We start from the raw sequence: 15,203 nt of genomic DNA, 5'->3' as shown, positions 1-15,203 counted from the left end.
TCTGAAACTTTCGAGTCATTTTATACTATTCTTTATAAACAATTCCCTCAATTTTCAGGCATTTAACTTCTTTAGATTTCGTAGAGCACCAATTTTCACAATTCAAATGTAACCTGCTCTAAATACGAGAACATATTTCTTGGCGTCATGGAAATAACCCAAAAGGACGACCTCCAGCCACTGTGTTTTGTTGGTTTCTCCGCGAGTAATTTATGAAATCTTCTATTCCCCTCAATTTATCTTACTGTATAACAATAATTACAATTGAAATTTTACATGGGGAATTGGGTAAATTCCAATTCCGCATTCAGTCGAAATCAAGGTGGGGGAGGGGGTTTATCCTTGGAGCTTTAAGGTTTTGGAGGTACTTAGAGCACGTACGAACATTCTCTCGCCGAGGGAATTCAAGCTTAGGAAACAATAATCTCTCGAGAGTCAAACTCGTTTCTAATAACAATATATTGATTTTTGGGAATGTCGAAGGTTCAGGCACGTTTCGAGCGTCAATCAACCAAGAGCTTTTAGACAGTTTTCGTGTGAGGATGTTGCCAACTTTACCCGGGCTTACCAACTGCAATGACGCTTTAGTATTGGTAATACCATACACGAGATTATACTAGCTTTAAATCGAAATGATCCATTGTGACTTAAATCCCATAAACTCGAGCTATAGAAAGAATTTAAGAACTTGTCATCTAAGAAATTTTCTTTCTAACAGTCAAAATCTAGGGTACCCATCGCAAATCTTGCTCTATATATTAACTATAAATTATCAAATGCAAAGAGTTTCTAAGACGTTAAACTTAAAGGGTGAACCGTAATGGTATCCAATATTTTTATAACTTCGTATTAAACCACTTCGACTCACACACCCTTATGTCTTTCTGAAAATGTCAAAAATGTGTCCCTGTTTTTTTACAGGAAGTTGACCGTTCTTTAAGAACTCCTTTGAACTTGGTTGGAGTAGTTAGACTTTTTTTGCGAGTTAGTGTCAATCGAATATCAAAGATTGAAGGGTCACGTGACGGGTTTTATATCGAATTTAACAACCTATTAAATTTAATGAGCTAAATTGTATTTTCAGCTCCGTAAGATACAAAATATTTTTCTTAAGTTATTGTTGACTTTAGTAGTATAGGCAGCCATTTCTTAATATGCTAATTAACTCCTAAAACTAATGGATGACGGAAGGGGAGGTAAAAGGGGGGGGCATCAAGAAAGAGTTTATTGTTTAAGAAAACAATAAAGTTAATTACCAAACTTTCCTCTCAAATTCGTCTTGAAACAAGAATCGTTGTCTCGTATTTCAAACTTTATCGTTTGTTATGCTCTAATACCAGGCATTGCAACCCAAGAAAAAAATTTACTTCACTCTTAGGCCTACCCTAATAGATACGAAAGTAAATTCCACCGTAACTTTCTCTTGCTATCGTCAATATTTTAGAGAAAACAAATGTCACTAAACCTTAATTGACATTGCGTAAGTTTATACATGGTAGTTGTTATCAGGAGATCTTATGGGAAAACCAACATTACACTTGATTATTTTTACGTATCTATATATCAAGCGGAGGTGCTGGAAACTGGTGTAATCAATTACAAGCCAGGGTTTAGTTTTAGCCCCTAATGAATCTCGACTTCGTTAAGCCTAAAACATCCTCACTAACTTCTTTCTCACACTTCCTGAACTTTATTCGTGGTTAGATGGTTAATGCGTAGGAAGCCTTTTGGTTCTGTTAATTTCTTCTAGGGAATTTAACAATACCTTTAGCTTTATCTTCATTACGAAACTGTCTTCGAATTGAGTTTCAGTACTTTGGGGAACAAAACCGTAACTTAACACCACTGGGGTGAACGTTTTCGTGGACTTCGATGTCTTCATTAGCTACTATTAAAGCCGTCCAGTTTTTTCTACGTACAAGTTAGTTTAGAACCGAAAAAGTGCCTTATTATTTCCTTTAAACAGGGCCCTGTGAACGGTTTATATTGCTAATTTTGGATATTGATGAGTTAATTGCATCGCACTTTAATTAATTTGAAAAACTGGCAAAACTTTCCAAAAAAAGAGTTGAATTTAAGTCATTGAAACACGATTTCAATTTAAACGTCCAGCATTGAAAAATTACCTTTAAGGTATTTTTCATACCTTTATAGTAGGAAATCACTATATTGTAGTATGAAAACACTATATTGTAGTAGGAAAACACTAAATTGTAGTAGGAAACCACTGTATTGTAGTAGAAAATGACTATGTTATAGTAGGAATAATACTACACGTGGAACTTCACAATACCCTAATATTACTCTTTAATTTTGTCATAATGATGGTACATACCCTTTCAAAATTCGCTTGGAAAATTTTTCTCTGATGGCGAATACAGGAGATTTTTAATAAAAATTGGAAATACCCGACCCGAGGCGATATACGAAGTTCTCCCCTTTGGAGTTATTAAATCTGGAACTCTCGTAATAAGAAAATCCCGCCGCCATCAAGCGCTCGCAAGCACCCTATCCTATAGCTCAAAGCGCGACTCTATTAAAAGACCGCTGCCTTCCTGTCTTCTAGAAAAATTCTCCAAATTCTTTCTCGAGAGGAAAACCGAAATTCTAATTTCATTATTTTCCCGGTTAAGTTTTGGGCATTGTTAAAAAACGAAAATGACTCGAAACCCACTTCTCTGTCAATTTGTTGGGAAAACTTTCGACTTAGTTTTGAGGGAAACTTCAAACTTTCCCGCGTTATTTGCGCATTTTACTTTTATAAACTAAGAATAAGCGCGCGAAAATGTCTCGTGCCAAAAGATGTATCTTTCAAGTTTTGGCGCGAGAATTATAATCCACGTGCTTATCAGTTTTTCATTTCAAATTAGGCTTAATTTATTCAAACATTTAGGCCTAGTAATGACATTCTTCATCTCTAACCATAGAAATTCCTTTATATTTTTACAGAAACGATTTGAACTGAACAGTAAACCCATTTCCTCAAGACTTAATTTAAAAACCATGGGTAAGTTGCGAATGTTTCCTTAAAATTTTTCCATTTCCTTTAACAAAATTGTCACTCTCGTTTCCAACTATTTACACAAGCCTAAACAAAACTCGAGTTTTTCACAGCCAAGGGTTAAATAAAGATTTAAACCTTTTTTCTTTCCTTTTGGAGTCAGCCTTAGAAACCGAAATTCCGCGATAGACAATACGTATTTCTCCGGTTAAATCTTTTACTTTAAAAGGTTGTATCTTCCCTATGTACAAATAAATAGAGGGGACGCGAGAATCTTAAAACGCCAAATAAGCGATTTAGAGACCAAAAAAAAAAATAAAAACTTCTCCCAACTGAATTGCTATGGTGTTATATAGTTTTGAGAATCCCCTTTTAAAAGAAAACCCATACTTTCTTCCTTCGAAATTCCCCTTCAATTCGATTTATAAACCAAAACCAAAACCGTAAAGAGGCGATCGCGCCGCGACCTTCCTTCCTTAGACGTTTTTCTTGGACGACACGACAATATACTGTGTATTTATTTATTTTTTTCCTGAAGGAAAATTCCATTTGGGTCCTATTTTTTTCTTCACTCTATTTGATTGTGGGTTAACAATAGTGGCATGGCAAGCGGGTCAACCCCTCTCTTTAACCCTAAAAATGTATAGAAAAAGGAAACAAAATAGGTAGAAGAATCGATACTTGAGTCGACAAATGATTTGATGATGAGAACGGGGTGTATTTTGGGATTGTTTTTAAAATCTGTGGTTTTCTTCCCACTTTCAAGGGATATAATTTAACTTATTTAGTATCGCCGTGTAGAGGACAAGTTGGGCTATGACACCCTGAAGCAGTTTTGACCTATCTTTTAATGTACTAGAGTTATGACTCGCTAAAGATGATCTGCTTCTTTAAAGTTTTTTCACAAACACCGTTTGCAATAACTCCAAGAATATTCAGCGTCGTTCTGTTGGGGACAATCTGGGTTATTGCATCCTCAATGTTTTCCACAATATCTTATAATACATAAAAGTTACGACGTTTTCAAGTTAGGCCTAGAATCGTCTACTTTATCGTATGAACTTCTAAACATAGCTCTAAGTCTCCAGACAAGCATTGAAGTATTGTTTCAATTCCAAGTGTGACGCTTGGATAGAGCCGTATCTCTTGATTTGCCCTTTTATTTGTAAGGAGAAGCTTTCAAAGTCTTCCTTAATGTCAGGACGTTTTTAAGGATTCTAGTTGTCTAGAGCACACTCAGTTCCGCCCGCGCCTAGGGGTTATAGGCTATCCATATACCTTTACCTTGAACCTATAGACAGATACGCTATATAGTACTATCATTTTCTCGACTTATTCCCATCGCTCCCAAAGGCGTAGTTGTTACTCTGTAGTATCTCTGGGATTTGTTGAAACAATGAGCTTATCAGGATATTTGGGAAAGAGAGTGCTATAGCTACACTCTGAGTAACTTTTATTTTTTTTGTTTTTGAAATTGGTTCTTTTATCGGTACTCTATAGTGCAGGGTGAATTAAGTTTGTTCTTTTCTTGACGAGGTTTTAACGATGATGTCTTAAGAATAGTTCAAAAATAGGTCACTATACTATAGTTATAAGAAATATAAATAAATTCGATTTTAGATAAAATTTATTTCTTTGAAAAAAATTGCTTTCTATCCCCCTTTAACTTTATTATATTTGCAATGCAATTCTTTAAAGTACTTCTTAGCAACTTTAAAGTGAGTTAGCCATATATATTTTTTCTTCTCTCTTCTTTCTTTGAATATTCTTTTTATTTAAGGAAATTGCGTCTCTAGATATATACGAGAATAGGAAGTGTGTACGGGCTCTTAAAACTGTACGTTTAACTTTAACTTTAACCTTGGGAAAACGTGAGGGAGTAATTTTGAAAAATTTGTTGGAGATAGGGCGGGGTTTTTAAATTTTCCTTAGCATCTTTCGCGAAGTTGAGAAATGAATTTATCTATTTATTTCAACCGTTATATTTATGAATATTAATGACTCATTTTTAGGTGTTCATCGTATGAGATAAAAGGCGTCAATACTTCCTCAATATACTTTGAATTTATTACGTAAAGCGTACTCGCTTTTTTACTTCCTTTTCCTTTCTTAAGCCTAGTTTGAAATTTAGGCTTAGCAAAACTTTTCCCCGCGTGAAATAGAATATTTCTTTGACCTTGGCATAACTTAGCCAATAGCGGTGGTTTATTTAAGCCTAATTTGATGTCTCGTGCGCGTTAAGCCTCGGTTTAAAGCGTTTCCAGATCCAGAGATGTATCAGGTTTCATTCATTCAGTATTTATAAAAAAGGAAAACACTGAACGTTCTGAGTATAACATTGAATTTTCTTATGATTTGAATGAGAGCTAGTCCAAGCTGCTTCTACTACGAGTACACTCTCATATCCTTACTTCCAAAAAACGTTTTAAAAGGGCATAAAATGTTTTCGTGCAGTGACTCAAAATGGCCCAATAATCTCCTCCGCTTTCCAAACCTCGTTCCTCATTCCGAGAGAGAGAGAGAGGGAGAGAGAGAAAGAGAGAGAGAGCTTCCACACCGGCTTTTGTGTTCGGATAGAATCGACTGGTCATCGAAAAGAAGTTTTGCGAAAACGCTGAAGGAATTTTATGGGTGACACGAATGCCAGAGAGAGAAAGAAAAAAAGAACAACGTTGCCCCATAGCTGAATACGGCCTTGTCCAAAACGATAACATTGACGTTTATTTTTATGGGTCCTTTAGAAAAAACGAAATTATTTGAAACATTTTCATGAAAAGAAGGTATATAGGAAACAGGTCACGTGTCGATTTATTGTTTATCTGTTTTAAATTAGAGTTTCTAAGTTTTGTCCATGAAGAGATGTCCACAGGGGTGTAGTTATTTTTGACCTTAAATTTATAAATCTAAGTCAAATTAAAATGACCTCTGCTCACAAGTGCATACCATGGGATATCTTTTTGTAACGACAAAGCAACGCCTAGGGTATATAATTCAGATAAGAGACCTGGAGTGGAAAATGCGGGAAGAAGAAAAGAGAGTGTCTTGTTTCTTTTTGATGAAAATAGCCCTTAAGGGTCGGGGATCTGTCTCGGAGTAACCATAAGATAAAGTAGCAGTTTATTTTTCTCCCATGATAAAAAGTATACCCAACCATCTTTGTTTTTTGGCTCCCTAGATCTCTTGAAATATAAGAGTACTTGTTCTCGGACTTAGGGTTTGTTTTTGCTTTGTTTTTTTGCCCATGTTGTTATTTCTTGGAGGATGGGTTGTTGCTTCATATATAGATATATACTATGCTTTTTCTCCAGTCTAACTAAGCACTGTAGTACCGTATAACAATGCTATTTTGGTTGTCAGTATAGTGGACCGTTATCCAGTGATTATGATACATTTTACTGAAGTGAATGAAATAGAGTCGGAAACGAAATACTATTTTCTCTCTAATTAATTATACCGTTGCGCTATCGCTATAATAATTGGAGCGAATACTCTATGAAATACGTAGTTTCTCGTGGTACTTTCAATTTTTCTCTATCTATTCATGAACTTAAGTTATGGGGTTTTAAAGGGAAAGTGAAATATTTGAGGTGATCACGGATTATTTTCTCAATAGCATCTTATGACGTTGCGCGATTGCTATGATATTTGTAGCTAATACTCTATGGAATACGTTGTTTCTAGTGGTACTTTCAATTCAAGTACTTTCTCTATCTATTCAAGAACTTAAGTTATGGCGTCATAAATAGGTAGTTTGCGATGGTCACATCTTAAATAATGTTGGAAAATACTGTTTTCTAAGTGTAGTAGAGTTGGGTTTTTGGTTAGAACCTGGGAAGCATCGTAAATAAACAGTTTTTGAGGGGCTGTCACGAAGTTCCGACACAAAGAAATATGATGGAAAAATAATAAAACGTATTCGCCTGTAAGAGTTTCGGCTGCACAGATGAACAAGAGAATCTGGTAGAATCCTTTTCTATATATCTGAAGATGAGGTGAAGCTTAGAAGAGAAAAGTAAAAGGTTTCTTAAAAAGCAACCTCGTGTTATCCGCAAAAAGCCGAGTAATGGAAGACCCCAAATATCTCTACCGAATAGATTCAAATCTCAGATGAATATGAAACTGAAATAATATAGCATGTAAATATCTAGCCCATGCATTATCTTCATTCATACCGTCGCACTTACGGTTATTTCTATTTGCTTTTGATTATGGTTAAGATAAAAAAAAAAGAATATTGCCAGACATGTCTAACGTCTTCAGACAGACATCATACGTCATACGTGAATATGCCCTTTGTTTCCTCTGTTTATATCTCATACCCAAATCTATACCTTTGAATGTAGTTTGCGTTATTTTCATGGCACCAAGAGGCAACACACGGAGGGAAGCTAGCCAACTCGTGCTGCCTCTCTAGCGGTGCTTCATGGCGCCTGGGAAATAACCCAAGAAGGTGTTCCCCGCACCTTTTGCTGCATTAAATTAATGGAAACTGGATTAAAAACTAACTCGGGTCGATCTTTATACCTGATTCAAGACCATTCGTCCCTTGAAGGAATGTTTAGATAAAGGATAGTTAGCTATGTTAAAAATTGCTGAGGTATACACCGTGTTTACTTTGGGATTTACAGGAAGTTTTTAATCAAGTTTTCCCTCAGTTTCTCTCTTTTTTTTTATTTAGAAAACGGGTTTATGAGTTAGGCCTTGGCGTGGTAGGAAGACGAAAGGTGTGTGTACCTTCGCACGCGTCTTTCTAATTAAAACAAAATCCGTTTGGAGCACTGGCGCGTGATCTTTTGGGTTGAAAGGAGCTGAGCATAGACTCCTAAATTAGACTGAAGAAAAAATTAAAAGGAAAAAAGGTCGCAACTATTTCAAACGCCTGCCTGGTAGTTTTGATTAAAAGTTTCGTCTCTTATGATGTGATGAATTTCAGAAACTTAATTATATCTTTTCAGATTTTAATTAGGTTTGTTGATTTATTACACGATCTTAGTGTATTTAAACTAAACTTGGTTTATTTATTTTAATTGGAATTGGACAATAATGGTCTTAACTCATTTACGTCCAAGTGAAATACTTGATTGTGTTTCCAAAACAGTTCAAACCATTGTAACCTTCAATTTTAACTTCAGATAACTATTGTGACCTTTGGTCTTTGACCCCTGTATGGACATAAACGTATAAACATAACCTGATCTGCAGTTAAGGCGTATTTTCATGGCAATTTTTAGTCTATCGAAGTTTCAGTGATTTTCCCTGGCTTTGTGTTTTTAATCACATCTAGTTTAACATCTTCAATTGTCTCATTTAGGCTCAAAATTAACCGTGTAAGTTTCAATATCGCTCGAAAAATGTCAAAAATATCGTGTCATTTCAAAATCCCCACCTCGTTTGTTCGTTGTAAACGAAGCTTTTGAGCGTAAAATAATTTCCGATTAAAAGAGCATTTTCCTCTCGAATAAATATCCTCCCTCCCACCTTTGTTGAAACCTTGTCCCATTTCATTCGGAGAATGCAACGAGCGCAACCTTACGTCAAATATACTTATATTTTTCCCAAGACTATTGAAATATAAAATTTAATTAACTTCAACGATATAATTAATAATATATTAAGTTAGCTTCCTCTAAAGGTTTTGTATATTAGACCGCGTGCATGAGGAAACCGATTCAAAGTTTCAAAAGTTAAGGCCTAAGGCTGTCTTCCCGAGTTATATAGAATTGCAATGGGATAATATTTTGGGGAATGAGAATCTAGCGCTGTTTAGTTAGAGATTACAACCGGAAGTTAATTATCCCACTGAAGTTACTTTTATAACAATCTTTCTTGGGTACGGGTTTAGGCTTAGCGTTGATTATCAGTTAGTCGGGACTTTGAGAATTTATCAAAACAAACAACCAGTAACGTTAACGGAGGAATATCAGTTCCATAACTGATTTGATTACTTCCGTACATAATCTACTTCCGATTACGTCTTATTGTCACAATGGGTTACAGCTAAGGATTGTAGTACTACATTCGGTCACCGCGTCTTGGTTATAAACTGCGGAGAATTTTCTCGGGTTGGTAAGAAAAAAAAAACGACTGAATTTAATCTGTGGAGCCGCGTAGGTAGGATTTAAGGTAAAGGTATTGGATTGTACTCACCGCGAATTTGTCGTCCTTGTTCATATTGCCGCTCTTGATAACGAGAAGAAAGGGGCTGTTCGCTCTAGCGGCGATATCTTTGAAAGCGGCCTTCACCTTCGGTTCGACAATCTCGAAATAAGTGGACAAGTGCATTCCCTCGGATTTGATTCTCTTGGCGAAGATTCGCGTTAAGCCTTTACCCAGCTGCGCGAAGACCAGCTGACGATCGCAAATGAAGTGAAAAGGAAAGGCGCGGCAAATTGTGTTGACCGAAATACCCAGTTCTTCCGGTTTCCTGGACAAACGGTGCGCGTAAGTTCTCACTTTGGACGACAAACTCTGACGTCGCTCGACATTCAGAGCGCTCAGTTTGTAAATGAAAGTGTTGCCGGGCGTCAAACCCGCCTCACCGCCGGCACTGGCCGTAATACCGATGTCCGTTTTGAATATTTCGCGACCCAAACCGCGGATGATGCCAACCAAAAGGTGACCCATGAAAGGTTTCGGGGCCACGTACGTGATACTGACCGACGTGTCGCTACTGACCACGCGCAAGTAATGAGATTCGAAAAACTCGTCGCCGTATTCCGAATTTTTTAAAACGTCGCTTAGGTTTTCCATACTGTTCAAAAAATCGGACAATGTACTGCCCAAGAACATCAAGGCTTTGCGAAACGTTTCTAAACAGTTTTTGGCGTGATGTTCGCCCACATTTTCCAGAAATTTGATTCGAGTTGTTCCTAAATGAAAGAAATTTGATTAATTAACAAATTAAGCAACTAAGTGTTTAATTATGGGTGTCTTATTTACAACTAAAGTCTCTAATCCCACTAATAACCAGAAACAACCCCGGGTCTTGAATTCATCCTTGGAATATTGACGTGTTTAAACTGGCGTGTAATAACTTTCCCCATTTTACCACCAAAAATTCTGTTATAACTAAGTCGATAAGATGGTTTCATTAACTTGTCAAATTTCTTTGGGATTTGTCATCAAAAAGCAAGAACCAAAGAAAAGTTGGAAATTCCTTCCCAAAAGCAGCGTTGATTTTTCTCCATCGATTTGAAAAACCCGTATTATTTTTTTTCACACGCTCTGTAGCGTACCGTGTCTTTTCTTCCGTTAAAGCCCCCTCCTCCCCCTTTTAGAAAACCGAGAAATAAGAGGACCAAATCAAAGTGTGAGAAAGGAAAAGAAAAGAGCTTAAGTACTTTATTTTTCGGTAATTCCAAACTGTTAAAACTCGATTCTCTCTCTTGGGATCTTAAAAACCAGCGCGTCTACAACCACCACCGAGATAAAGTTTACAGAAAAGTAGAACCTCCTGTCTTATGTTTTTATTTTTTTCCTTAAACGAAAAATAAAAGGTGCAACTTTTCTCTTCTTTTTCTACTTCTTAAAGACATTCAACATTTACGAACGAGTTTGGGTTTGCGCCAAAAAAAAGTGGAAACCCATAATGTGGAGTAAAGTTATACACCGAATGGAATCTTATTTTCTTCACAGGGGGAATACCACTATATTGTAGGGAGAATGCCGCTAAATTTGGGGAAATACTACTATAGATTATCGGAGAATACCACTAAATTATGGGGGAATAACGTTAGATTGCAGGGGCAATACCTCTAAATTTTAGGAGAAATACCACTGCATTATAGGAGAAATACCACTACAATATAGGAGAAATACCACTGCATTATAGGAGCAAAAACCACTAGATTATACGAGCAATACCACTAAATAATAGGAGCAATAAGTCTACAGTATAGGAGAAATACCAATACATTATAGGAGAAATGCCAATACATAATAGAAGAAATACCACTAAATAATAGGAGAAATACCACTAAATAATAGGAGAAATACCACTAAATAATAGGAGCAATACCACTACAGTATAGGAGAAATACGTTATAGGCGCAATACCACTACGTTACAGGAGCAAAAACACTATATAATAGGAGCAAAAACACTATATAATAGGAGCAAAAACACTATATAATAGGAGCAAGACACTATATAATAGGAGCAAAAACACTATATAATAGGAGCAAAAACACTATATAATAGGAGCAAAAACACTATATAATAGGAGCAATACCACTAAATTATGGGAGAATACCAACAGGTTATAGGAGCTTTAATACTTAAAATTATACTCAAATAAATAACCACCCATGAATATTTACATCAAGTCGGGTACTTTTACTGTCGAAAAATGGTGTTTTAGGGTTATGGGGGAGGATAGTAAGAAAGAAAGAAAGATATATAAATGTTTCCTTGCCTGTAACTTTGCTAGCGGTGTCGAATAAGCCGGCCAGCATTTCTTCTTCTTCCTTCTCTTTTTCTTTCCCTTTTTCGCTCGTGGAATTCTGGGTAGAAACGTCGGCTTGGAAACCAGTGCCCGATGAAGCGTACTTGAGAAGTTCCGGATGGTTCACGCGTTGTCTAAATACATACATATATATATACGTGTAAGATTTATATAAAAGTCTAAGAAGAAATGGTAGAGCCCTGTAACATCCCATATAAGTACAAAACTATCAAAAATTCCGGGAGCCCTACGCTCTTTCTTATCTCTCTCCGTAGCCCCCAGAAACACAGACGCATTTTTAAAGGAATGGTAGAATATTCCGTTTGTCTGTACAACGTTAGGAGATTGAATGATATCAAAGTGTAATAACAAGATTCCCGTTTCACTATCCCTTTAATAATAATAATATAAAAATGTAAAGGTCTTACACTAAATCTTTCCATAGTGGATCCCCCGTTGATTTTACCATTTGACGAACAGCCGCGACCAGCATCGTTGTCTGTATGGAGAACAGAATAGAATATATTTAGAAAAATATCTTCAGGAAAGGGGATTGTCACTCTGATTCCGTGGAGTGTTTACGGGTACACTGTTAGAAAAAAAGGTGTTTCATGGGTGTTCGGAAATACCTTGAGGTGTTTATACACTCTTTTTGGAGTGTTTTTAACTGAAATGGTGTTTTCTTCGTAAAAAGGTGCTAGTTGACTCTTTTAAGGTATTTTTTAAGGAAATTGTGATTCAGTGGTACGTAGACACACCTTTAGGTGTTAATTGACCCTTATTAAATTGTTTTTTAAACGGAAATAGTGTTTTTAATATAAATCTGTTCGAATGGTGCGAATAAACACCTTTGGGCTTTACTTTACACATTTTAAGCTGATATGGTGTCTTTTTAAGTGAAAGGTTATTGATATGAGCTTAGAGGGAAATAATCTCACTAATTCTACCTGCACAGTGAAGCATCCTAAAAATAACCCAAAGATTTTAAAAATCTAAATTATTTTACATTTCTTAGGACTAACTTATTCTAATATTTGAAGGAATTTATACTTATTTTGATTTTTCAATCATTGGAAAATAATTCTCGAAGAGTTCAATATGCTGGAATGTCTTGGAATTAGAGTAATTCATAAAATTATCACTTGAATTTCCCCTTGACACAAGTTTTTATCACTCCGAGTGACGATGACGTCACGGAGAGGTATTACACTGGACGTATCTGTGTGTCCAAGATGAAACAAAGCTTTATAGCTACACAACTACTAAAAGAATCGTAATGCCGAAAAATATTTAAAATATTTCCATTTAATATTATGCAAAAAGAAAATGTTATCCTTTGGAAGAGATCTTATCATCCTACTCGCTTTATATTAACTTTGATATGCGTGTAGTGTTTCGATTCAGATGCAATCTTCATTACTCGTTCTATATAAACTCTCACTTGTGTCACTTCAAAGAAATAAATTTATCTTAAATAATTAATTAAATATAAATTATATTAATTATTTTAATCGTCAGTATTTTACGTTAATTATAGTTAAGTCGGTTTCAGAAATTTAATTCCTAAAATAATTTTAAACATAGCTATCTATAAAGTTATACTTCTAGGAAACACCTATATCAGAACGTTTGTAAATTTTGGGTATATAAGGTGATTGATTCACACTAAGAGATAAGAAACGCGCAATTGCGTGATCCTTTGGTGGAAGCTCTGCCAATAGGAGGCTAGACGTTTCTCATGTCTCACGTGTGGACGTGTGGCGTATGTGGTGTACACGAAAGACTAGTGCATGGGGTTGTTGTTAGAAACCATTAAATACCGGTTAGCTTTGGGTGAAACAATTGGTTGTTAGACAGCAGATGAAGGTGTAACGGATAGTTAATGATTGACGTTAAATAAGATGGATATAGCAACGAAGTAACATTTTCCGAATTTCTTTATACTGCGAACACGTTTGCTTCGATTTGCCAACTGCGAACGCGGTGACAGACAGACCCACAGACACGTCCAGTCACTCGGAGAGAGGTAAAAATTCTACTTCATTACTCTATCACCACACTTGTTTTTCTAATGGTATATACCACATACACGCTAATCTGTAGTTATTGTCTTCTGACAACACCATCATATAGTCTTCTGTGTATACCACATACACGCCAAACTGAAACATTGGCTTCTACTCCATTATCATCGTTGGGATTAAGATGTACGCGCGATCGGCTTAAGTTAAGAGAAGCGACCAGCCTCCCAATGGCAGGGCTTCGACCAAAGGTTCACGCAATAGCGCTTATTCCTACCATTTGTCAATCAATCGCCTTATATACCCTAAATTTCCAAAAATTGTGAAAACGGTTTACGCTAGGAGTCAAACGTCAACAATAGCTATGTTTAAAATCATTTTAAGAATAACGTTCTTAAAACCACTTAACTAGAATTAAGCTAAAATACTGACGATTAAAAAAATTAATATCTTTTATATTTATTTAAATATTTAAGATAATTTTCTTTCTTCGGAACGACACAAGTGAAAGTTTATATAGAACGAGTAATGAAGATTGCATCTGAGTCGAAACACTACACGCATATCACGAGTAGGATAAAATTATATCTTGCAAAACCATAACATATTCTTATTGTAGAATATTAAATGAAAATATGTTAAGTATGTTTTGGCATTACGATTCTTTAAGTAGTTTTGTAGCTATAAAGCTCTGTTTCATTTCAATATTCCAAGAAGATCTTTTATATTAACATTTCAAATTTGGTGTTTACTTTTTAATTCAGCTTTACTATATTTATATACAGTGTAAACATGAAATTTAACTTTCCTAGTTTCACTAAATGTTACTTCTAAATATTTTGGTAAGCGTTGTTCGGATTGGTTCCTTGAATTCGTGTGTCTTTGAGGAGGTCTTGACGGTTCACAGTGAGCCGAAAATTAAATACACATTTAAATTATGTAAATCAGGTCCTTAAGTAGAACTATTGAGGATATACAGTAAAGGTTAAACGTAACCATTTCACACGCATCAATTCTTACACGGTTGAATAAGGCTTACAGCAGAAAAAACGTTTACCCTTAATCCACTGGATTTGAGCAGCAGATTTTGAGCAGCTATTTTGAAAGACTAATCTATGGTAACTCATGTGTTTTGAAAAAAATAATTTCAAAAAACATCTTTTACAGAGTTGATAGACACCTTTCTGGTATAATTATAATCCTCTATTAAGGGTGATGGTTTAAACCTAACAAGAATTAAAAAGCACCAACGTCAATGGAATTTTAAAACACCAAATTAGTCTCAAAAAGACCTTTTTTTAAAGGGTTTATTAACACTTTTTCTGGTATTAATATACACCTCTATTCAAAGTGATTAAAACACCTCACCGGATATAAAAAGCACCTTCAGAGAAGGTATTATTTCGCACCGTTTTGAAAGGTGCGTATTGACATCCTCTCGAATGGTGCTTTTAAACACCAATAGGGGTGCTGCTGGGGATGCATTAGGAAACACCTCTAAAGGTTTCAAACAATTCCATTTTTTTTAACAGTGTAGGGCTTTTAAAGATTATACGCCGAGTGACTTCTCTCTCGGAGAACATTTGAAATTCGCACGCGCCCGCTCTAAACCAATGTCTTTTTTTTATATCTTCTCCATCCGTTTTATACTAAACGAGATTTTAAGTCTCGTGCATTTTTCCCTTCTGTTTCTCCGTTTCTCGCGCACGCTCTTTCAGTCTTGGAAGTGACGGGTTAA

At 35.7% G+C, this 15,203-nt stretch overlaps 1 protein-coding gene across 2 annotated transcripts in view; it reads right to left on the bottom strand.

Annotated features, from left to right (window-relative positions):
* Positions 1 to 15,203, bottom strand: part of Gycalpha99B (guanylate cyclase 1 soluble subunit alpha 2) — a 40,896-nt gene that overhangs the window by 13,158 nt on the left and 12,535 nt on the right. For both annotated transcript variants that reach the window (XM_089870627.1, XM_089870628.1), the window contains 3 exons: positions 11,873 to 11,943; positions 11,415 to 11,578; positions 9,149 to 9,870 (listed from right to left, as the gene is read on the bottom strand). In XM_089870627.1, the coding sequence (XP_089726753.1) occupies positions 9,149 to 9,870; positions 11,415 to 11,578; positions 11,873 to 11,943 (957 nt within the window). The remainder of the gene's footprint in view (positions 1 to 9,148; positions 9,871 to 11,414; positions 11,579 to 11,872; positions 11,944 to 15,203) is intronic.

Source organism: Phalangium opilio, unplaced genomic scaffold (assembly GCF_054372755.1).
Source record: "Phalangium opilio isolate 3A_F unplaced genomic scaffold, DU_Popi_V2 ptg000031l_1, whole genome shotgun sequence".
In the NCBI taxonomy this organism is placed as follows: domain Eukaryota; kingdom Metazoa; phylum Arthropoda; class Arachnida; order Opiliones; family Phalangiidae; genus Phalangium; species Phalangium opilio.
This window is presented reverse-complemented; position numbering and strand designations above follow the sequence as displayed.